Source organism: Petaurus breviceps, unplaced genomic scaffold, assembly GCF_028583685.1.
Source record: "Petaurus breviceps papuanus isolate PSGF00001 unplaced genomic scaffold, PetGlider_PUasm1.0 187, whole genome shotgun sequence".
NCBI classification, from domain to species: domain Eukaryota; kingdom Metazoa; phylum Chordata; class Mammalia; order Diprotodontia; family Petauridae; genus Petaurus; species Petaurus breviceps.
The window spans coordinates 649,483-671,846 of NW_027185799.1; the positions used below are offsets into that span (position 1 = coordinate 649,483).

The window sequence follows — 22,364 nt, forward strand, 5'->3', positions numbered from 1 at the left end:
CCTCCTGTTCCATGCTTTGCTCCTTTTTGTCCCCAAAATAGGAATCTAACGTTGGAATCTTCTGTCTGCTTTGTTTCTTTTGCCTGGTCATGTCGCCCCTCAGTCACTTGACTCCTGGGTTTTTTGCCACAGTAGGACTCTGCCACCGGACAGGGGAACTTTCATCCCAAATGCTGGGGTTTTTTCAGCTGCCGGAGATATTAGATGGGGATCTCTGAGGCCTCCACACGCTCTGGCAAACTGGACACATACCTCAGGACCTCCACCCTAGACTGCAATCCAGATTCAAGCAGGTTAAAGCAAGAGCGATTACCCCTCAGACTGGTGCTTGGTCCCCCTGCACTCTGCAGGCCAGGAACTGAAGCTGCCATGTGGCGCTGGCTGGCTGTGCCGGTGTCTCAGCAGCTTCTTGCCCCGGGGGCAAAAGCTGACGCACTCCCAGTTACTGGGTCCCAAAGTCCAGACTGCACTGACCTCTGACTTTGTCCTTTGCAATCTGGAAACGGCCACAGCTGCTGCTGATCTGGAGTCCCCGCCCTGGGGCTAAAACCTCCTGCCCACAAGCTCGGCTCCCAGAACACTGCTCTGGCCAATTCCTGCCGGGCTGTCCTCAGTGGGAGGTTATCTTCTCTGTGTCATTTTGTGGGTTCTGCAGCTCCAAAGTTTGTTCAGAGTCCCCTTTTTACATTGATTGGGGAAGGTGGAAGCCGGAGCCGTTTGGAGGTTGTGATTCTACTCTGCCATCTTGACTCTGCTCCTCCCCCCGTATTACCTGTAATATACATATCTATAACATACAATATATAAAAACTGTGCAACAGGTTTTTTTTGTTTTGTTTTGTCTTGTTTTTCTGGATGACACTTTCTCAGACCAGCGGATAGGTCCAGGAGGCCCTCTTGCTTGGCCACCTCAGTAACCTAGTCTTGCTCCTTTAGACTTTTTCTTTTATAGTCACATTAGAACTATTAGTACACGTAAAACAGAACTTGTTGTTTGGATGATTTTTAGACTAGGGTTACAAATGCAGTCTTTTTCAGTCACTGAGTGGCAGCTGATTAAAGTTTTTGCAAAGTTTGGGGATTAAGGTACAAAATGGCAGTTATGTTGTTTTATAATAAAATGTATTTTTAAAATATATATTTTAAAAGCTTAAATAATGTTTCAAGTGTAGTTATTAAAGCTAAAAACAGCACTGAAAAAGGACACCCTGTATAAATATATGTAAGATTTAAGAATAGAGTGCAGTCCTGTTTTTTCACTAGGAAACTCCCAAGTGAGAAAGTCTATCCATGCAAGCTGACATATTCTCTGCAACTTGTAGCTTACCGTTACCAAGAGTACTGAGAGGTATAGTAACTTGCCTGGTTTTCACTCCATCAATCTGTGTCAGAGGTGGGTCTTCCTAACTGTGAGGCTGGTTCTTATTACCCCTCCATACAACATATAAAAAATAAATACAGGAAATATTTAGGGTGGGGGGTTGCTAGTAGCTAGTGAGATCACCAAGAGTTGGACATGGCTCAGCACCCACTGGTTTCTGGGAGGATCAGGAAAGGGCTTGGGTAGGAGGTGGCCCTTGAACCAATTGGATATGGAAAATGATGGACTTAGGAATCAGGAATGGCTAGGAGGCTGCAAATTTGGGCCACTGAAAGGAAGGTGGCACCTGGCTGAAATAAGGAAGTTTGGAGTTGGGGGAGATAATGAGTTCTGTTTTGGACATGTTGAGTTTGAAATATCTCTGAGACATCCAATTCATAATATCTAGAAAGTGGCTGAAGAAGCAGGACTAGACCTCAGGAGAGAGGCTAGGGCTAGATGTATATATTTGAGTCATTTGCCTAATTTATCATTATATAACCTATGGGAGCTGGGCTGATGAGATCACCAAGAGAGAGAACCTGATGGCCTAGGACTTTGTTGTATGTTCCTAGTTGGGGGTTGAGGTGTGGAATCACATCCCAGCAAAGGAAACTGAGGAGTGGTCAGAGGGGTGAGTGGGACCAAGAGAGGGCAGAAAAAACCAAAAACCCATCAGAGAGCGACTGTTCAGGAGGTAAGAGTGTAAATTGCTGAAGGAAGGTCAAGAAGAATGAGGACTGAGAAAAGTATTGAATTTGGCAATAGGGTCATTAACTTGGGAAAGAGAAGTTTCGGTTGAGTGATGTCGTCAGCAACTAGATTGCAAGGGATTGAGAAGTGAGTGAGAGGACAGGACAAGGAGGCAACAAGTGTAATCAGATTTTGTTTTTTTGGGGATTTGGGTTTTTTTTTAGGAGTTTGGCTGTGAAAGGGATGAGAAGGCAATAATGTGAGGGAATGGTAGGGTGCAGGGAGTGAAAGATGATGATCGCTAATTGATCAGGCTGAATTCAGCTTGAGAAATTATTCCATTCACTTGGAATTCACTCAGCTTGAGCCAGACCTACTATGCTGGCACTTCTTTGACAACAGGCAGGAGAATTCTCCAGACATTTGAGTAGCCAAGACTCCCTTAAAGAATTCACTAAGACCCTTTTGGAATTTATCCAGACATCAGAGCCACTGTCCTTCACTTGGGGACAATCCAGAGGACATAACCACTCAGAATTTGATTTGTTCACGATTAGATACAGATGATCCATCTGCACAGACCTACAGTCAGAACAGGCTTTGTTTGGTGGAGGGAAATGGGGGGGGGGTGTTCTCATGCTTTTATGAAACACAAGTGAAAGGGTGCTATTTTTTTTCTTTTTTTTCCTTTTTTCTTTTGATTGGGTGATTTCTGCTTTGCAGGGAGTTCAGGGAACCCATGAATGAAGGCAAGTCCATGATTGCTGAGTCTAATTTTTCTTTGTGCCCTCAGTTTGCTAAGAGCTTGGCCCGGTTCATTAATGAGCAGAATATCAAAGATCTGAAGGTTTGGACTAGCCAGATGAAGAGGACAATTCAAACTGCAGAGGCCCTGGGTGTCCCCTATGAGCAGTGGAAGGTTCTGAATGAAATTGATGCAGTAAGTCTCCCTCCCCCAACCTTATTGGCATTGTAATGAATATCATACCCACACACCTATTTACCCCATCAACAAGTGGAGACGTGATTCCTTTCACTTGGGAAGTGTGGGTGAAGTCTAGAGTAGGTCTTGCCTATAGATCAAATAGGAACATGTCCAGGGGTGTCCATATCTTATCCTGCCTGGCATTCAGGACTCTTTACAACATGGTCCAGTCTTGTCTTTCTATGGAGATGACTCCTCACCATTTATACCCTGTATAAAGTCCCCGCCCTATAATTTCTTAATATTCTTCCCCTTGCTTGGAAGTCTTCCCACCTACTTTCCACCTTTTCAAATACTACCCCTCCTTCAATGCCATGCTCAAATGCCACCCCTTCCAAGAAGCTCCCCCATTAATCCCAATCTTAGAGGCCTTAGCTTCTTTGAACTACTAGAGCCCCTACTGTGGTCCTTAGCACAAACTGCCTGTTATAAATTTTATTTTCCTTATGTATCATGTTTCACCATACAGGCTTGGAGGTCCTACCAGTCAGGAAGGGGAGAAAGTTCATAATTTATCCACCTGGTTGGCAAGCTTCTTGATTCCTAAACCCACCTTTCTCACCCTTCATATTGGACTTCATTTTTCCAGAATGAGGATGAGGGAGCAATACCTAGAATATGAAGGCATAGAGTAGGGGGGCAATTACCTGGATGACAGAGAGCTCCAGAGTATATGGGGTAATTCCCAATTACCCCATAATAATGCTAATGTGTCCAGGGCTGGAGAATACCTGATACTTGGAACTCTAGCGATAGAACTGTGGTTTAGGGGGGTGATAAAACTGATGCCTTCTGGTCTTGTTTTCAAGGGTGTCTGTGAAGAAATGACATATGAAGAAATTCAAGAGTATCACCCTCTGGAATTTGCACTTCGGGATCAAGACAAGTATAGATACCGATATCCAAAGGGAGAGGTATGTGTCCTTTTTTCAGGCCTCAGACCTTTGTGAGCCTAGGCTTGACTGGAGTGAAGAGAAGAGGGCTGCCTTCTCAGAACAATGTTTTTTTTAAATTAGTAAGACTAAGTATTTAGGATTTAAAAGGAAATTAAATATATTGAAATACAGCCATCAAAATAGTAGAAAATCAATTCACGTACCCTTTAGATAAGAACCTCCGACCTAGCTAGAGATGGGTCTCTCACGGTTTGGCAGTCTTGTCTGGGGTCACTGCTTATCTCTTGCCATGGACATAGAGAAAGGATAAAGAGATGTGGCTGCAGCTGCAATAGCCCCTGTGTGACCTTGGCCACAAGTAATTCCCTCCCTCCCCCAATCCCATTCTGAGCATGGGTCTCCCCAGGAGAGCAGCATGGCCCTTGTCCATCTGTACCTGACCAATCCAGATTCTACACAGGGATGGCTCTGGTTTGGGCATAAATTCCCTGGAACTTTTCAGCCAGGTCCCTGAGGGAGGTCTGGCCACTTCAGTGTCCCTAGAAATAATTTCCAGTGTTGGGAAAGCTCCAGCATACGCCCCCGTGAACTTAGGGCCTTGCTTCCTCTCCTAAAGGAGGTAAACTAGACCCAGGACAGTATCTAGAAAATGGAGCCTGCTCTGTGGGGGCTGGATTTAAGGTGGTTTTATACCTTTCCCATGGGAGGTGACGAACTACTAGTCCCTCCATCTCTCTCAGGCCAGGATCCTCAGGCTTGTCAGCGTCAGAGCTGAGATCTGCCAAGCCCTCAAGATACCAAAGGGGCTTCCAGCTGATGGACTCCTTTGCCTCCCTCACCCAGCACTGAGAGGCAGTCGCCATCTGCAGCTCAGGATTAACCTTATGTTGCTGCTGCCCTCTTCTGGCCCTTGTTAGTGATACAGACTCAGTGTGGGAATTGGATTTGTATGATTAGGCGTATTTGTTACATGGACTTCTTCCCAGTAGGGGAGGGTTGAAGGGTGACGGAGAATAGGGGAATGGAGTATCAAAAGAAAAGAAAGAGAGGCATTGGGTCATAATTTTTTTAAGTACCAAGAAGAGAACAGAAGGAAGGTCAGAAAGAAGCAGAATCAGGAAAGATAGCTTTGAAAGCTATATGTTGAACATATTTTATACTTAAAAAAGAAAAGTAAGCTCTACATAATACAGATCTGAAGTTTCATGTGAATTCTTCTTTTTCTGATTTACTATGTATTATGCAAATGCTCATGTTATTTGACATTTATTAAACTCAGAATAAAAAAAATTAAAATTAAATTTTTTTTAGAATGACAGAGACTTCTAGCTGGCCCTCTGCTAGTTGTTAAGCAAGACAGATTTCTGACCTGAACGTTCCCAAGGACAGTTAGCCTCCCCCCAGGTACTGCAAATTGAGCTTAGTATAATGGTTTGATTTGAAAAATTGCCTCCACAAATTGATAAATGGTCAAAGGAAGAAATCCAAGCTTTCAATAGCCATATTTTTTTTCAAATGCTCTAAATCACTAATAATTAGAGAAATGTACATTAAGATAACTCCATGGTACCACTTTACAATAATCAGATTAAAGAAAAAGAAAATAAATGCTTAGAGGAGCTATGGGGAAACAGGTCCTTTAATGCATTAGTGTTGGAGCTATAAAATGGCCTAAAAGGAAAAAAAAGGACCTGTATTTAAAAAAAAAAATGTAGCAGCTCTTTTTGTGGTAGCAATGAATTGGAAACCAAAGGGATGCTATCAATTGAGGACTGGCCAAACAAGTTATGGCATAAGAATGTGATGGACCACTGCGTTTTAAGAAGTAATGAAGGAGATGGTTCCCAAAAAACCTGAGAAATTTTGTATATACTGATGCAAATAGAAGTAAGCCAAACCAGGATCACAATTATATAATAACAACAGTATTTATGGAATAATCATTTATACAATAACAGTTGTAAAGAGATAAACAACTTAAAAGTCTTAAGAACTCTGATCAACACAATGACCACTAATGATTTGAGAGGACTCGTGATGAAACAATTCTGACCCTCTCCATATAGAAAACTGGTAGATTCAGTTTAGATTGAAGCATATTTTCTTTTCGTTCTTTTTCTTTGAACGTGACCAAAGTGGAAATTTGTTTTGCATGATAATACGTTGAAATGCGTTTTGTTTTTCTTGCCTTCTCAATGGGTGGAGGAGAAGAAAGAGAAAGGAAAAAGATTTGGAACTGAAAATAAAATAAATAAAACTGAATTAAAAAAAAAAAGAAAGAAAAATTACCTCCATAGCAGCTCCTAATTGGCCACAGAGTTGTGGAAGACATTTGAAGGCCTGGTCTGGAGATGTTTCCTGTCCAAAGCTAATTAGCCCTCTGTGGTTCAGCCTCTCATCTAGAAGGGCCCTAGATAGTGTCACCAAGAGGTCCTGGGTGCATTTAGATCTCTTGGAATCATCATCCAATAAAGTCCACAGTGCCCTTCTGGGCCCTAGGGTCATTTGAATAACCTAGAACTCTTTCATGGAATCTGTGCCCCCAAATCATCAGGTGCTTCTTGATGATCCACAACCTGACCATGCAGATAACAGAGATTCCAGTGGGATAACACATGCCTTACAAAATCCGGACTTCTTTTCCTAGAGTCCACAAACTTGTCTTGTTATTATTTTGATAACTAATTCAATTTAATTGGCTCTTTTGTAATCCTATATATTTTTGTTATCTATCTAACATTATCTGAGAAGGGGTCTATAGGTCTCACCTTAGAGGGGTCCATAACACACACAAGAAAAGGTTCAAAACTTCTAATGTAAAAAGGTACTGATGATGGGGTAGCTAGGTGTCACAATGTTTAGAGCACTGGCCCTGGAGTAGAAAGACCAGAGTTCAAATCCAACCAAAGACACTTAGTAGCTATGTGACCCTAAATATAGTGATGGGATGGGTTGTAGCAAGTAAGAAGCAACATATTACAGTTCTCCAAACATCTTATGATTTTGTTCATGTGAATCCTCCATCTGTGCTGATCACAACTCCTCTGCAACTTAGCAGATGGCCTTTGAGAGTTTCCATGGCCTATAAAATACTCTCTCTTTGGGACAATGTCTCCCAGAACTTGACCAGGCTAGTCTTCACATGACAGGTACACAGCCCATACATTAATAATTGAGGAAATGGAAGTTGAAGGGGAGAGAGAAGAGACAAGGATGCATACAGTGCTGTAAACCTGAGTACATTAAACCCTCCCAGCCTGAGCCAGACCTGACAGAGCTTTTTCCTTGCATACTCTTGTCACTGGTATTGCCTCCATGCCACAATAAAGCACCAGAGCTGGGATTCAGTGTAAGAAAATGCATTTAATTAGAGATAACCAAACAGTTTGTAGCTTCTACCAGGGAAGGGAAAGCTAGCAATCAGCAGTAACTGTCTGTGGGGTGCTCACTTTTCAGTAAACATGCCCCACATTTACACAATTCCTCTTTGATGTTCAACATGCCTGGACCACCCCAAGCTGCCTGCCCATCCACCTGTGTTGTGAAAAATCTTTGATTGAAAGAAATCAAGGCACAAAAGTCTGAGCGTAATCTATTTATTGGCAAGGCTAGCAATGACCAATAATAGAGATCAGTGATCACTCAGTGATCAGAGACCCTCTCATACAATCAGAGCAGATACAGTTTTGTTATATAAGTTCATTACATAATGTCAGCTGGTGCCAACTAAACTAAAAAGACTGTGATTGGTCCATAATTATGCTGACTTGCAAAAGTGGTCTTCCAGAGTCCATGCTAACACAGAGTTAGCCAACACCTTTTGGAAAGTCCCTGACTCAATACTCCCCCGTACCAGAGAAACCCAGTACTAGGAAAAACATCTCCTGACCAGGTGGAATCATCCTCCATTCATCTTCTTTATCTCCTTCAGGAGGCAGGTTGGCTCTTAGTTACCTGCTCAGTCTTTTATCAGATATCACAGGTCAAACTGGAAGTATGCTTAGCCTGCAAAGGGATTGCCACCAAAAGCCTAGATCACAGCACACACTCTCTGGCACATTCAGGCAGAGGGACTGGGCTGGAAGATAAGGAACAGGCCTCTTTACTTACTATAGGCCACTGGGATTAGTTTTAAAATTGTGTGCAGTAAAAAAAAAAATTTTTTTTTAAATTGTGTGCATTAGCCTCTGGAGGAGATAAGGCAGCTGTTTTGAGGAATGCAGATAAGGGAGGAAAGTTAGTCACATCACAGAAAACTGACTTATCACAACTTTTCCTGAAAGGCCCTTGCCCACCACAAGCACCTCCTATTCCCAACTACACAAAGACATTCCAGGAGGCTGTGCTGGGTGTTAGCACTACATAAATGCTAACTCTTTTTGTTAAAGAAGGAATTGGTCTTTAGAATCCCTAACCACCATGGACACTTTGGGCACTCCTTCCATAAGCCTTCCCTCTCTTACTTCATTCTCACAATTACACCATTAGCCAGTGTGGAAGCAAGTCTGCACCTGATTCTGGCCTGCTGCCTTGGGTTGCTCACCTTGTAGCTTCTGACATTTCTTCAAGGTGAAAACAAGAGTTCATGTGACAAGGATCTGGGACTTTTAATACAAGTTCAATATGGGCTGCCTCATGAATCATAGTGAGTGCCCTGTCATTGAGTGTGTCCATCTTTAGTTGTTTTTAGTCTTGTCTGACCCTTTATGACTCTATGGGTTAAGTGACGTGCCCAGGGTCAAACATGGAGTAAATGTCTGAGATCAGATTTGAATTCAGGTCTTCCTGGCACTCTGTCCACAGTGCCATCTGTCTGCCCTGGTCATCTGCAGCGAGAATCTATAGAAGGGATCTCTGTATAGATGAGAGATTGAAATGAAGGCTCTGAAGCCATTGGTGTGGTTGTGAGCATGAGAGGCCCCAGTGATGATATGGAAACTGGTGGTTAGGATGTACTTGTAGGGACAGGGAGCCCAACTTATCCCCCTCCTGTTTCCTCCCTGTGGATCAGTTTCTGCCTTACTGGTTAGAGAAAAGCTCAGATTTAGGAAGAGATAGGAAGGACATCATTGATTTCAGGATTGTGGCATTGGGAAGAGGTGTGTACTCACTTCCCTTATTTGCACAACCCTGCCCCTGGGTCCTGGCCACTTTCCCTCTTCATTCCACTCCATCCTGTTCCACCCCTGCTGTAATTGAGTCTCGTCACATCTGCTCAGCAGTTCTGTTCTTTTTCAGTCTTATGAAGACCTTGTACAGAGACTGGAGCCAGTAATCATGGAGTTGGAGAGGCAGGAGAATGTCCTTGTGATCTGTCACCAAGCTGTAATGCGCTGCCTGCTTGCCTATTTTCTAGACAAGACTGCAGGTATGGGTACCAAAGGTGGTACTGCCCAGGTTTTGAGAACCATCCAAACAGCCTCCTGGGATGTCTTTGTGTCCGCGCCATATGTCATGGAAGGGCAATTGGGAACAGATACCTGTGGTGGGCTTTGGGCAGGGCTTTTCAGTAGAGGTTGTTTGTGCTTTGAGAGGATTCAGTGTTTTTGTGAGGTGACTAACTTTCTTTCCCATTTATATTTCTCAGAACAACTGCCTTATCTCAAGTGCCCGCTGCACACAGTTTTAAAGCTAACCCCAGTGGCCTATGGTAAGAAAAGACCCCTGCTGATCCCAGTCAGTCTGCCTGAATGTGCCAAAGAATGTGTGCTGTGACCTAGCCAGGTATTCCAGGGGACCTAGATATTGAATAAATAAAAATGATGGTCTGAGACACTACTTAATAGACAAGAGGTTTATAAAAGTGACCTACCAAGAGATATCCCAAAATTACTGTATGTGTAGGGGATTTTGTGTAAATTCCAGAAGAAAAGGAGCAAGAGTGATCATGTCCCGTTGATTCCAGTACCCACCATCTCCCATTCCAAAGAGTGTGGCTTTTAAAGCGAATGGCACATAGGCCCTATGCTATCATTAATTCTTTGTGCTGACTAGATATTCACTGATCTTGTATGAGGATGGAACATATTTATTTTAGCTCTTCTCTAAGAGGGAGTCATGTACACACACACATACACTCTCTCCCTTTCCCCCTCCCTCCCTCCACACCCCCCCCACCCAAGCAAATGATCCTGCTAAAGCCTGAGAAATGTTCAATTTGAGAAATGCAGTGAAGTGGGGAGATTGTAACATGAGCTTGCAGCTGGTACAGCTGGTCTAGCTGCTTCTTGGTCCTGCTTTGGGGAAATCGCCCACCACTAAAGTGATTTCAGATGTCATTCCTTTCAAGTGAATTCAGCAAGCATCTAAGAGCCTACTGTGTGCAAAGCTTTGTTGGGGTTGGCACTGAGGGGTGATGAAAAGGTGAAAGTAGATGTGGTTTCTGCCTTCATGGAATTTAGGGAGTAGAATAGAGAGACTAGTTGAATAGGGAGATTATTCATATACAGAAATAATTGTAATACCAATTAGAATATTATACGTACAAGTAATAGGTCTAGAGCATTATGGGGAGGTTTGAGGGTGGGGAATTGCTAGGAATAGCAGAACATTTCATGGAGATGGTAGCAATTGAGGTGAGTGTTAAAGGAAGGCCAAGATTTCAGTAGATGGAGATGCAGAGGAGATGAGCTGGGGAGTCTATTCCAGGTGTAGAAGTTGGCATGAACAAAGTCAGGGAGATGGAAAAGGGCAGGATGATAATGAAAGACTGCATAATCTCATTTGGCTGGAGCACAGATTATGTGAAAGGAAATAATGTGAAATATGGCTAGAAAGATAGGTTGGGGCCAGGCTCTGGAAAACGCTGAATGCCTTGATCATGGACTTTATACTTAGTTCATTAAGCAGTGGGGAACCACTGAAGGTTTCAGAGCAAAGCAGCAGTGTGATCAGAGCTGTGCTTTAGGAAGATTCTTCTGCTAGTGTCATGAAGAGTGGATCAGAGAGAGAATCCGAGAATCCTGAGACTTAGTTGGAAAGCAGCTCAGAGAACACCTGGTCCAACTGAAGCAAAATAGAGAAGTTCACGACAAAAAGAAAGACACCTCCTCCCCCAGGCGTCAAAATAGTTCTGGCAGCTCTTTTGTGGCAACAGAAAACTCAGAACAGATGCTTGTTAGTTGCAAAATGGCTAAACAAATCGAAGCTAGTGAATGTAATGTGGTAGAACTATGCTGTAAGAAATAACGACTATGTCAGAAAAGCATGGAAAGATAAAAATGAACTGATGAAAAGTAAACAGATTCCCCCCCAAAAAAACCCCAAAATAATGTACTAATGACTTTGACAAAGTAAATGGCAAGAGCAGCAACAAAACAGTTGAAGCCACAGGTTGTGAAATTCTTAAAGCCCAAAGGAGTTACTGCTCTGCAGAAGCAGTGTGCTTTCTGTGGCTGTGGAACACTGTATAATACATCAGACTTTTTAGACGTGTTCATTAGTTTTGCTGAATTCCCTTCCTGGGTTTTTTTTTTGCTTATGCATTTTGGATCTTGTGGAAGGAGGAAAACAGTAGGAAATATAGTTGAAGCAAAAAAATATGTCAATAAGAAGTTATTTTTCAAAAGAAATGGAGACTTTAACAAGAGGATCAGGTTAAGGAAAAGATGACAAGTTAAATTTTGGACATATTGAATATGAAACAGGCAGGAAATCTGTGTTGATACAAGCATTTGGAAATACAGGATTAGAGCTCAGGAAGAGGTCAGATATAAATCTGAGGGTCATCTACATTCAGGTAACAATTGGGAGTGATAAATAGTTCACCAGTGGCATCTGTGATAGGTGGCATACACAGATTCAATTGTCTTGAAACTCAGAAGCAGGCCAAATTGTCCATCACCTTTGACCCCTGCCCCTTCTCCCACTTACCTTTCCTCTGATCTGTCCTGCTGCTGTCCCTATAGTCATACCCATTGGTTTGGTGTTCCTGAAGCCCTTGGTAATTAGAGAGTGTACCAGGTACTGAAGAGACTGGTCAGGTGCTTCAGGTGGTACAGAGAAACATGGTGCTACTCATGCTGGCTCATCTACATTCAAGTAACAATTGGGAGTGATAGTTCACTAGTGGAGAGGCTATAAAGGAGAAGAGAAATAAGGACCAAAGACAGAGCTTTGGGGGACCCTGGCATGGAGGCACTCACAAACAACGATCATTGTGGTTTCCATCCAATTAATTTGCTTTATCTTGTATCCATAGGTTGTAAATTGGAATCCATATTCCTGAATGTTGAAGCTGTGAACACACACCGAGACAGACCTGAGGTAGGAGTGGGCCCCACTATCAATCAGTAATTATCAGTTTGTCGACTTGAGTGCCAGAGACTATTAGAAACTAAAGAAGTTACAGATTCAAAAATCAAGACAGTCCCTACCCTCTAGGAGCTTATATTCTGTAGACCCTTGGTTTTCCTCAGTGTCTCTGCCAGTTTCTGACCCATATGTTGATCCTTTAGTCAGGACTGGCATGAAGCAGTCTCAAGAACATAAAAGGACAATTTCCAGTCAGTGTCAGGACCCCCTGACACACCAGTGTGCAGCTGGAGCCAGGATGATAATAGCTGATGATGACTAATGTTTATGTAGCGCCTACTATGTGCAATCACATTTGATCCTCACAACAACTCTGGGAGAAGGCGCTGTTACTATCATCCCTGTTTTACAGATGAGGAAACTGAGGCAAAAAGCAATTAAGTGACTTGCCCAGGGTCACATAGCTAGAAAGTGTCTGAGGTGGGATTTGAGCATAGGTCTTCCTGAGTTCTGGCCACAGCCAGAGCAAAGGATGTCATGTTTTGGTTGGTGGAAAGGGTTAAATGAGATCAGATGGGACACTCAGCTCTTAGAGCTAATTTTCAGCATATATCTACTTGGCATCAGGGAATTGCTCCCAGGTTCCTGGGAGTTATAGGAGTCCATTCTAATTTCTTAAAGAGGATTGTTCAGGCACATTAACCCTAACCTGGATGGGGGCAGAGAGTAGCCATGAGACACAAGTGAAAAGATGACTTATGCAGAAAAGTAGTCCAAATGTGCTTTGTTTTCAAAGTAACCCCATGAGGCCACTCATTGAGGTAACAGTTGGGAGTAATAGTTCACCAGTGGCATCTGTGATAGGTGGCATGCACAGATTCAATTGTCTTGAAACTCAGAAGCAGGCCAAATTGTCCATCACCTTTGACCCCTGCCCCTTCTCCCACTTACCTTTCCTCTGATCTGTCCTGCTGCTGTCCCTATAGTCATACCCATTGGTTTGGTGTTCCTGAAGCCCTTGGTAATTAGAGAGTGTACCAGGTACTGAAGAGACTGGTCAGGTGCTTCAGGTGCTGCAGAGAAACATGGTGCTACTCATGCTGGGAATGAAAAAGGAGCGCTGTTTCCTGAAGAGGTCACTTCATAAGATCTACTGTCCAGGATTTTCATTTGGAGTACAGTGGAGAAGGGAAAGCCAGGTGTTCACTGGTGGACACTGGCCTCATCTCCTATTTACATAATGATCGGTCATGCTTATTTTCTCCTATGCATCTCCTAAATGGTCCCTTAGAATGTGAGGGTGAAGGAGTCACAGACTAAGGGACTGTGTAGGAAGAGAGCAGGACCAAGGTGAGGGTCAAGTGGAATGAGAGGAGGTGAAATCCACAAAGAATCCAACTATTTACTGTATGAGCCTTTGAACTTTAATTTGTAGCTCTGAACTCTCCCACTTGGACAGCCCTTCTTGGTTTCTCCAGTTATGCATAATGCAAATTCCTTGAAAATCACAACATGTTTGGTGTGCATTCCAGGGACTCTGCCTTCTAGACCCATAGCTGGGCAGGGGAGGATAGTGCCAGGCTGGAAGTATTGAATGCTAGTGTCATTGGAATAATGCTGGCTGCCCAGATAACCCTGGAGCCCAGGAACATAGGTCCAGCACCACCTGCCCCAGGGACAGCGTCAGGGGAAGAACCATGGCTGCACAAGAGGATGGATCCAGGGGCCCTCGAATCTCTGAGGAGGCGGTCCTGCTCAAGTGCTTGGGCTTGCTTGGGAAGCTTCCCTTATGGACTGCTTGGGAAGGCTCTTAGGACTTCTTGGCAAAGGCACAGAGTATCTTCCAGATAATTCTCCATACCTGAACAGATATATGGAGAGAAACGGCATGGACTGCATAGAAGAACCCTCCATCCTGAATTAAGTGGCTCCATGGGGTATCTGGTCTGCTAAAAGCCAAGAAATGTTCATCCTGTTTACTCCTCTCTGAAGGCAGAGCTGGGTACCAGTAGTTACAAGGATGCTGTTGGGTGATACCAGACCCAGAAACACTATCTAGACAAGGCTAATTTTTTTAAAAAATACAACTTTAGTGGTATATTTTGCTTCAACATTGCCTACATGTCTCCCAGTTTCTCATCCCTCCTCACCTCCCAGAGAGCTATCCCATATAACAAAGAATATTTTTAAAGAAAAAGATGAAGAAAAAATCTGCAAAACCAAGCAATACATCAAAAAAGTCAGAAAATATAAGCTTTGTTCCACACCCAAGGATCTTCTGTCTCTGCAAAGGAGTGGGAGGAGGTATCTTCTCATATCAACTTTGGGCCATGCTTATTCTTTTTCATTCTGCAACATTTTCTTTCAGTTGTTTTATAGTTGTGCTTATTTTGCTCAATTAACCACCTCAGCCCAGAAGACTGGATGGCATTAATTGTTCCAGATGCTAGGATTGCCCTATGTCTTGGGGACAAGCTATGGATGAGCATCAGGCTGGTGTCACTGTCAACTCGGGACAGTTTGGGGCTACGCAATCCTTCCCATGCTTGGATCCTGTAACCTCATAGTGATAAATAATCATTAGTATTTGTGAAGTGATTTATGCTTTGCAAAGGGTTTCATCCTTATCACGGTATCTTATTTGAGCTTCCCAACAGGCCCGAGAGGTAGATACTACTTTCCAGTGACAAAAACATGCCACATCAGAGAGACCCAGAGATTTTCCCATGCTCACACGACTCATAGGTTTCTGAGTTGGAATTGGAACCTTGCCTGACTCCAAGTCCAACATTCTAACCACTACATCCCACTCTCTGAGAAGTCTTTTTGATGCTGGGATCAGACTTCACCCAGGGGACATGCTGGAGCTGAATAGTTTTTTTGATGCCAAAATTATCCTGGAATGATAGCAGGAAAGAAAGGAAACAATTTTCTGAAAATTGTATAAAAAAAACAAAACACCTTACATATCCACTCACTTTCAGTTTGAGGCTTTTCCTAAGCCCCTGCATCTGTGATAGGACACACTCAACTCAGTTCTCTGTGCAGTCTTACCTATTGCCCTGAAATAGCTGTGAATGGTGTGTCTTCCTCTGGACTGTGGACTGGCATTGGGGATCATAACTGGCATTACCCCTTAAAAGCAAGGGTTAAAGAAAAATGCATGCTTATGTGGGTGTGGCCAGAGGAAGAAATTCATTATATCCTGAAGCTCTCTAAGCCCTCATGGGGAGATAGAATCTGAATTTTGCTTTTTAATGGAAGTAGATTTTTATGTAGCATCAGCAGGGTCATTGCAATGGAGAACAAAACCCTCCCTGAGGAAGTTCAGGCCAGAACTGTGAACAACCCCATAGCAGGTTGAGGAGATCAGCTCTTTTCACTGGGGCCCTGAAGGCTTCAGCTTTTTCCATTGCAGTGGTCTACTGAGGGCCTTCCACAAGTTAGGAATTGGTCCAATGGGATCCCAGACCAAATCCTTCAGAAAGCATCTAGACCAAAAGCCTGTGCATTTGTTTAAAAAATATTTTTATAACTATTTCGGTAGAATCTGTTTTCTTTGTAAACTTGTATGCTTTATTTTCTGTATTTAAAAACATTATTCTCATTAAGAGTTCATAGGTTTCAGCAGATGCAGCCAAAGGGGCACATGACACAAAAAAGTTTAAGGACCCCTGCTCTAAACCAATCCATACTTGAGCAGAAATCCTATCACAGCATCCCAAGTAGGTAGTTGTTCATCCTTTGCTTGAAGACCATCAGTAAGGAGAAGCCCACTGTGTTTTTAGGTTCTTTTTAAATTTAATTTTGTCAATGTACACAAATTGAATTTCTCTAGCCACTAGCCACCATTGGAAGAAAGAAAGAGAGAGAGAGAAACAAAACCTTGGTAACAAATATGCATAAGCAAGCAAGATCAATTGTCACATTGGCCATGTCCAAAAAGTGTATATTTCAGACACGCTTCCTCATCAGTCTTTTGGAATCATGGCAAGCCATTAGGTTGATGAAAACACTGAAATTGTCTCTTCCTCTCCAACTTCTCCCCTTTCTCCTTCTGCTGCTCTCTGAGGCAGAACACAATAATTTGAATTCCACTCCCATTGGACAATCCTTCAGATATTTGAAAACAGCCATCATGTTTCTTTTCCCTTGCTGTCCCCTGAGAAGTCCCTTCTCCAGATTAAAAATCCCTTTCCTTCAACTTATCCTTGTATAGCAATGGTCTCCAGGCCTCTCTTCAATCCTACTTGCCAATATGGTGCTTGAAAAAGGACACAACACTCCAGATACTGGCTGGCTATGTCGGAGTACAACAAAACCAGTACTTCTCGTATTCTGGACACCATGCTTCTTTTCCCATAACCTAAGATCACATTAGCTTTTTTGACTTCATGTCAAACTAATTCAGCTTGCAGTCCACTAAGAATTCCAGATCTTTTTCACACAATTTGTTGCCCAGGTGGGCCTCCCCATCTTGAACTTATGAAGTTGATTTTTGAAGCTGGAGAATGGCTTTCTTGGAAGATGGGTGAAGGCAGTAGTACAGGATTCTCTATTTTCTCTCAAATAATCTAAATTAGTTTGGTAAGAAGGGGCTGTGTCCTACTTCTATTTGGACAAGGACTGTTTATGTCTTTACCCTAATATAATAACTGAGACAACTCACTCCCAAGTTTCTCTTTCTAGCTACAGGTACAGCTGGAGCCCAAGCATGAGACTCTTGTCAGGGCAGAACTGTGTAGGACTGGGTGTGGGTAACAACTCTCTATCACAAGCACTTAGGACAGTGCCTGATCCATAGGATGTGCTTAATAGAAGTGCTTGCTGACTGACTGTCTCTGCCTCTGTCCCCCCCACCCATCTTCACTAGTCAGGATGTACAAGACTGCTGTGACACAAGCCTTTGCATGGGGAAGAGTGCTTCTGGTTCCTTTTGGTCCCTAGTGCCTCCCAAGTCGAATATATATCTTGTTCCTGAGACGACCAGTTTGTTCACATCCATTCGCTGAGCAGCTGCTGCATGGCCATTTGTGTATTTGACTATGCTAAGGGCAATTGGAGAGAAGAAACCAGCTCCGAAATTGGGATCAGTCTCCAAATTGGGGGGAGAAACTCTAGGTCAGAAGTCAAACTTAGAACAGAAATTTGGGGATCTTGGAAGTCAACTGTCTCAAGAACATAAACACAGCTTTTCCAAATAAGAGCAGGTCTGGTGGCTTATAGGTAGAATTGGAGAAAAAATGGAACTTTTTGTCTGTCTGTCCCATTTGCATTGCTCTTCAGATTCAGCAATTACTGAGTAAGTCACTGTCCCCTCTTTTGGGGACTCCAGAAGTGTAGGGTCTTTTCAGACCTCTCCCTTGGAGAGGAAGTCAACCTGTGGGAGGGATGACTAGCCCCTAGAGACCCAGGACACTGAAACTCAGCACACAGTAGTCTCATTTTGAGGTTTGGGGAGCTGGTGAGTCCTTTCATCCTTGGCTAGAGAAAACCAGTGCTAGGGGGAAAAATCCTCAATGGTGTGTTGGCTCCAGAGAGGATGCGCAGGCAGTACGCCAGGGCTATTGTCTTCATTTTCAGAGATTTGAAGTATCTGAATGAAAATTACTAGAGGTGTGAATGCCTGGAAAATTAAAGAAAAGTCTCTTGACCCCACCCCCAGCTTATTTGGGGGGGGGGGGGAGCAGGAAGCAGAAACTCTGTGGGAAAAGTGTTTTTTTCCCCCTAAAATGTTCCAGGTTTCCCTTCCTACAACAGACCATCATAAAGATGACCATCTCTAAATATCACAGATACTTAAAATTAATACTGGAACTGACTCTTCTGGAAAAACTGCCTGTTGTAAATTCTGGGTTCCAGTTGTGTAGACAGGGCTCTATTTGAGAAAGTAACTTTTTGGTGTCAGAGTAACTGTTCCTGTTGCATGATAAGTGTTCTCCTGTATTTTGTTATGCAGAATGTAGACATTTCAAGACCTCCAGAGGAAGCCCTTGTCACCGTCCCTGCTCACCAGTGAACCTGTGTCCTCATCAGTCATCAAACTTGTGGTGCAGTTTTCATTATTTTTCATAAACTCAATCATTCTAGTCACTTTTAAATCAACTCAATCAGTTGTCTTCGAGAGACTTCTCCCCAAGGGGCTCGGCTCCAAAGGAGCTGCCTCAGAGTTAGGCAGGCCCCTGTTCTGTGTTAATCATCAGAGTTAATCTACTGACTCATCTTCTCCAGAGTTTTCTAATCATCTGATCTTTCCACTCCCGTGTTTGGACTCTAATGTGCAGCAGCAGGGAGACCTGTCCGAAGTATTAAACTCTGCCACTGTGAAACCTCATGTCCTGTGTAGGACAGACTTGAATGTTAGCAAATTCCCTGGGTAGACTGCCCTAGGGGAAAGCCAGTACCATTTCCTTAGACTGCCTTGTCTGCTGAGCTGTTGAACTGGTACAGTTTGCTGATTGGCAAAATTTCCAAGTACATCCCCCTAATATCTCCTGGGGAGGGGCTGGGCCCAGTGGACATGTCCACCCTAACTTGTTGCCAACAAAGAGCCTTCCCCTGGTGGTGTTTGCCTTAAGCAGCGTCTTTCCACTGAGCACCCTCACTTTGGAGGGATCCTGATCTCCTTTCCTTTTTAAACACTAGAAATTACCATCTGCTTCTGAGGCAGGAGCTGTCAGTAGCTAGACTCACCTTCCCCCTCCAGTTGCCTTGCTAAGCACTGGATTCCATTCTGTGACCAGCTTCACCCAATGCTGATTTGTATACACACTGTGACAGCTGTCCTCACTCCCTCTTCAACTGTAGCATACCAAATTTCATACAGCAAAGCATCAGCTGTAATGAGCCTTTACCAGGTGTACACACACAGAAATTCACCAAGGGCTATGTGGTTCTAGTCCCCTCTTGCTAATTTTGTACCCTCTGAAATTTCTAAAGGGGTGACGGCCCCCATTGATTATACACACACTGGAGTTCTTATGGGGAGGCAGCAGCTATAGTCACCCTGAGTCAGTTGTGCACACAGGAATTCTCGTGATTTTATATACAGTACCAAGATTCACATGGAAGGGTGACAGCCAGAGTCCCCACCTCCTGAGTGTAATTACAAACTAATTCACACAGAAAGGTGGATGGTGGCTGCAGTATCTTGCTAACTGTACTCAAACTAAAATGCTTTGGAGGAAAAAGAGATGTGAATGTGACTAGCATCAGAAAAATTTCTCCTGCCCCATTTAAGGGGTGAAATGTGTTGACATCCTCCCTGTTGATCAGGTTTCTGGCTTGAGTCCTCCCTCAGAGATGTAGAGACCAGGGCTGGGACCAGAAGGTCCCACGCACTTTATGGAAGGGTCATGGCTGTGTTTTATGTGTCTGTGGAAGCTTGATAAAAATAATAATCCTCTCACCATTGTCCAGTGCTTTCCCATACATTCTCCTCTTGGGGCATCACAGTACCCTGTGAGGTTAGCAGGGAAGGCATTCCTGAGGAAAATGCCTTGGAAGATGAAAATGACTTAAGGCCACACCAAGAGTTTGTGGGGAACTCTGAACTTGAACCCAGGTCTCTTGACTCCTAGCACAAAATACTTGAAAATCTCCTTTCTATGAATATTTCTGATTTACTGAAGCTTCATAGAGAAATGAACCCAGACATGCCCTTGGCATTGGGAGTAAATTAGCCAAATAAAGCCAAGTTCATTGCCTCCTGCTGAGCATTGATGTTTCCATGGCTAAGGTTTTTGAGGCTTGCTTTTTGGCTCTTCAGCTATCTTGAGAAATTGCACATGCAGGTTTTTACTAGGAAAGGAAACTCGAAGTGGTTGTCAAAGGAGAGACAATGGTAGTCCTACACCTGTATTACAGGGCTTGAATGGCCTTTGATAGTTGATCCTCTGACTCCCCTGAGGTTTAGTCCCATGTAGGACCTGCAGGATGACCCAGAGGAGAGTGTCTTCCAGAAATCACTATCCTTCCAGATACCTTCTGCTGACTCTCAAGATCAGGTGACCTGTGACATTTGGCATTCTTAGGAACCAGCCAGTGCCTCTGCCCTGGACCAGAACCTTTTTCCTTAGAAAACCACCTTCCTGGTATCCTGGACCCTATAGACTCATCAGTGACTACTATCCCCAGCAGTGTGTGGTACATGGCTCCATCATTGGCCACTGCTATGAGTTACACACAGACCTGTCAGTGATCACTGTCCTGGGTCATAGGGCTGTCCTGAACAGGTATGAGTTCCCTGCAGCAGGACCAAATTGCTGCATCTTTGTCAGGCCCTATTGGCCACCATGGCTGTGGTCCATGCATACCTTCCTTGTTTTCCTGTAGCCATATGTGCCTGTTCTCAGGGGCATTAGCATGCAATTGGCCTTGGTTTTAGACTGGAAAGAGCTGGAGTCTGAGGCCGGAGAGAGGTCAGGAGGGAACTCTAGGGAACCTGGCTTGAGTTCGCACCTGCCAGGAGGGGGAAAGTGCTTTTCTTCATGAACAAGAACCCCTTCCAAGACAGCCAACTGTCTCACAAGGCCATGTTTCAACTGAAAACCACTGAGAAAAAAAATCCCCACTTTCTGTTCACTCTGTTTAGCCTGTAATACCTGAACAACACATCTTCACAGGACACGTTTCCTGTTTTGTTTTTTCAAACCTAATTGTATTGTTTCTTGACCACATGGTGCATGCACTGTATCAGATTTTAATTGCAATAAATGCTCTTTGGAATCCAGTGTGTCCTGGGAAACTTCTCGCTTTATTTGTGCTGATTTACTAGGCTCAGCCTCAGGATGGGGAGGAGGGGGCACTCCCCCATTTCCCATACTGCCTGAGTTGAGGTCATCTGAGCAGTTCCTGCCCAGTGTTCTGACTCAAGTCTGGGAGAGCCTTGATTTCATTTTTTCTCCATCTCTGGCTGGAAAAATGAATTGCTGGTGTAAATGTGGCAGGTGCCTGCAGTATATCCTGTGGCTATCCCAGGGAAGGAGACTTGCTTGTGTGGTCATGATTCTGACAACTACTTCATCTAGGTGTGACAAGGTGAGGAGTAGCCAGTGACTTGTGCCTCACTGAGATGTGACAGGGACAGTAGTATGGACCTGATTGGACTAAATTGGGGTGTCTCAGCCCCCTGAGAAGAGATGACCCTATAATGCTTGCTGGATAAAGTGGGAAGAGTCTTGCTATTTTGATTGAAATGAGGAACCCAAGTGGAGTGGAAACAGGCCCAGAGGGTCAGGTAGGGTGGGCATGGGGTGGACAGGATTCCTATGATATGTAACTCTCAGGTCCTTCTTACTGAATGTGGGATGGGGTGGCTGCCTGGAAGAGTAACTGCAACATTAAAGGGTGGGGGAAGACCTGTTTGAAATCTGTTATATGCCTGGTCCTCAGAATCATGGAATAGGAGGAACCCAAACAAGCCATCAGATCCAGACCCTTGCCTTTAGTCATACATTGTCTGTTCTCTTCCTGGTGAACTGATTGAAAACATGGATCATGGAACTGGAAGACCTTGGGAATCACCCAGACCAACTTCCCTGTCAATAAATGAGAAACCAAGGTTTGAAGGTAGAGGTCTCAATCTCCCTATCACTCATTTTGAGGTTGTCATGTTAATTCCGGTCCACCAAGAAGCAGGAGGTGCATGCTACATGGGTTGATGATAGTCACCGGGCCTCAACATTCCTGGGTTGGAAGACTCAGTATCATCAGCTTCAATGTACTCTTCTCCTATACCTCCTTTCTAGCACATGGGGCTGGACCAAAGTATAGCTGGTTCAGGAGGGAGTGGAGCGGGGAATCTCAATTGAGGACTATAGGTCACCCACTCCTCTCTTGAGTCTGAAGAGTTCCAGTTCCCTTCCCAGCTCTACCATATGACCCAACTTCTCCTGGCTCAACCTTTCTCCCAGAATATACACTGTCACCTGACAGGCTCACCAAAGCAAACCATCCCAAGTTTGAGGAACGTTCCTTGTGAGAACAGAGGAAATGGGTTATGGCAGGTATGGTAAAGACAAACAGCTTCTGCTGAAAACGGATGTATAAAGAAGGGGTTCTTGGCTTGTCTCTGCCTGTCCTAGGTTTTCTCCAATAAACCAATGAACAAATCAAGAATTGGTGGCGCTCTGCTCCTGAATCAGGCCTTTATCTTCCAGAGAGGGGCTCGTCAGCA

The 22,364-nt window shown here is 43.9% G+C and overlaps 1 protein-coding gene across 7 annotated transcripts in view; it reads left to right on the plus strand.

The window, feature by feature from the left end:
* PFKFB4 (6-phosphofructo-2-kinase/fructose-2,6-biphosphatase 4) overlaps positions 1-22,364 on the plus strand; it is a 76,569-nt gene that overhangs the window by 50,337 nt on the left and 3,868 nt on the right. For 4 of the 7 annotated variants that reach the window (XM_069090600.1, XM_069090601.1, XM_069090597.1 and 1 more), the window contains 6 exons: positions 2,847-2,993; positions 3,848-3,952; positions 9,173-9,302; positions 9,522-9,584; positions 12,135-12,199; positions 18,147-20,933. In XM_069090600.1, the coding sequence (XP_068946701.1) occupies positions 2,847-2,993; positions 3,848-3,952; positions 9,173-9,302; positions 9,522-9,584; positions 12,135-12,199; positions 18,147-18,206 (570 nt within the window). In that variant the 3' untranslated portion in view covers positions 18,207-20,933. Of the gene's footprint in view, positions 1-2,846; positions 2,994-3,847; positions 3,953-9,172; positions 9,303-9,521; positions 9,585-12,134; positions 12,200-16,406; positions 17,585-18,146; positions 20,934-22,364 lie in introns of those variants that run through there. The other 3 variants (XM_069090603.1, XM_069090598.1, XM_069090599.1) reach the window with 3 other exon arrangements.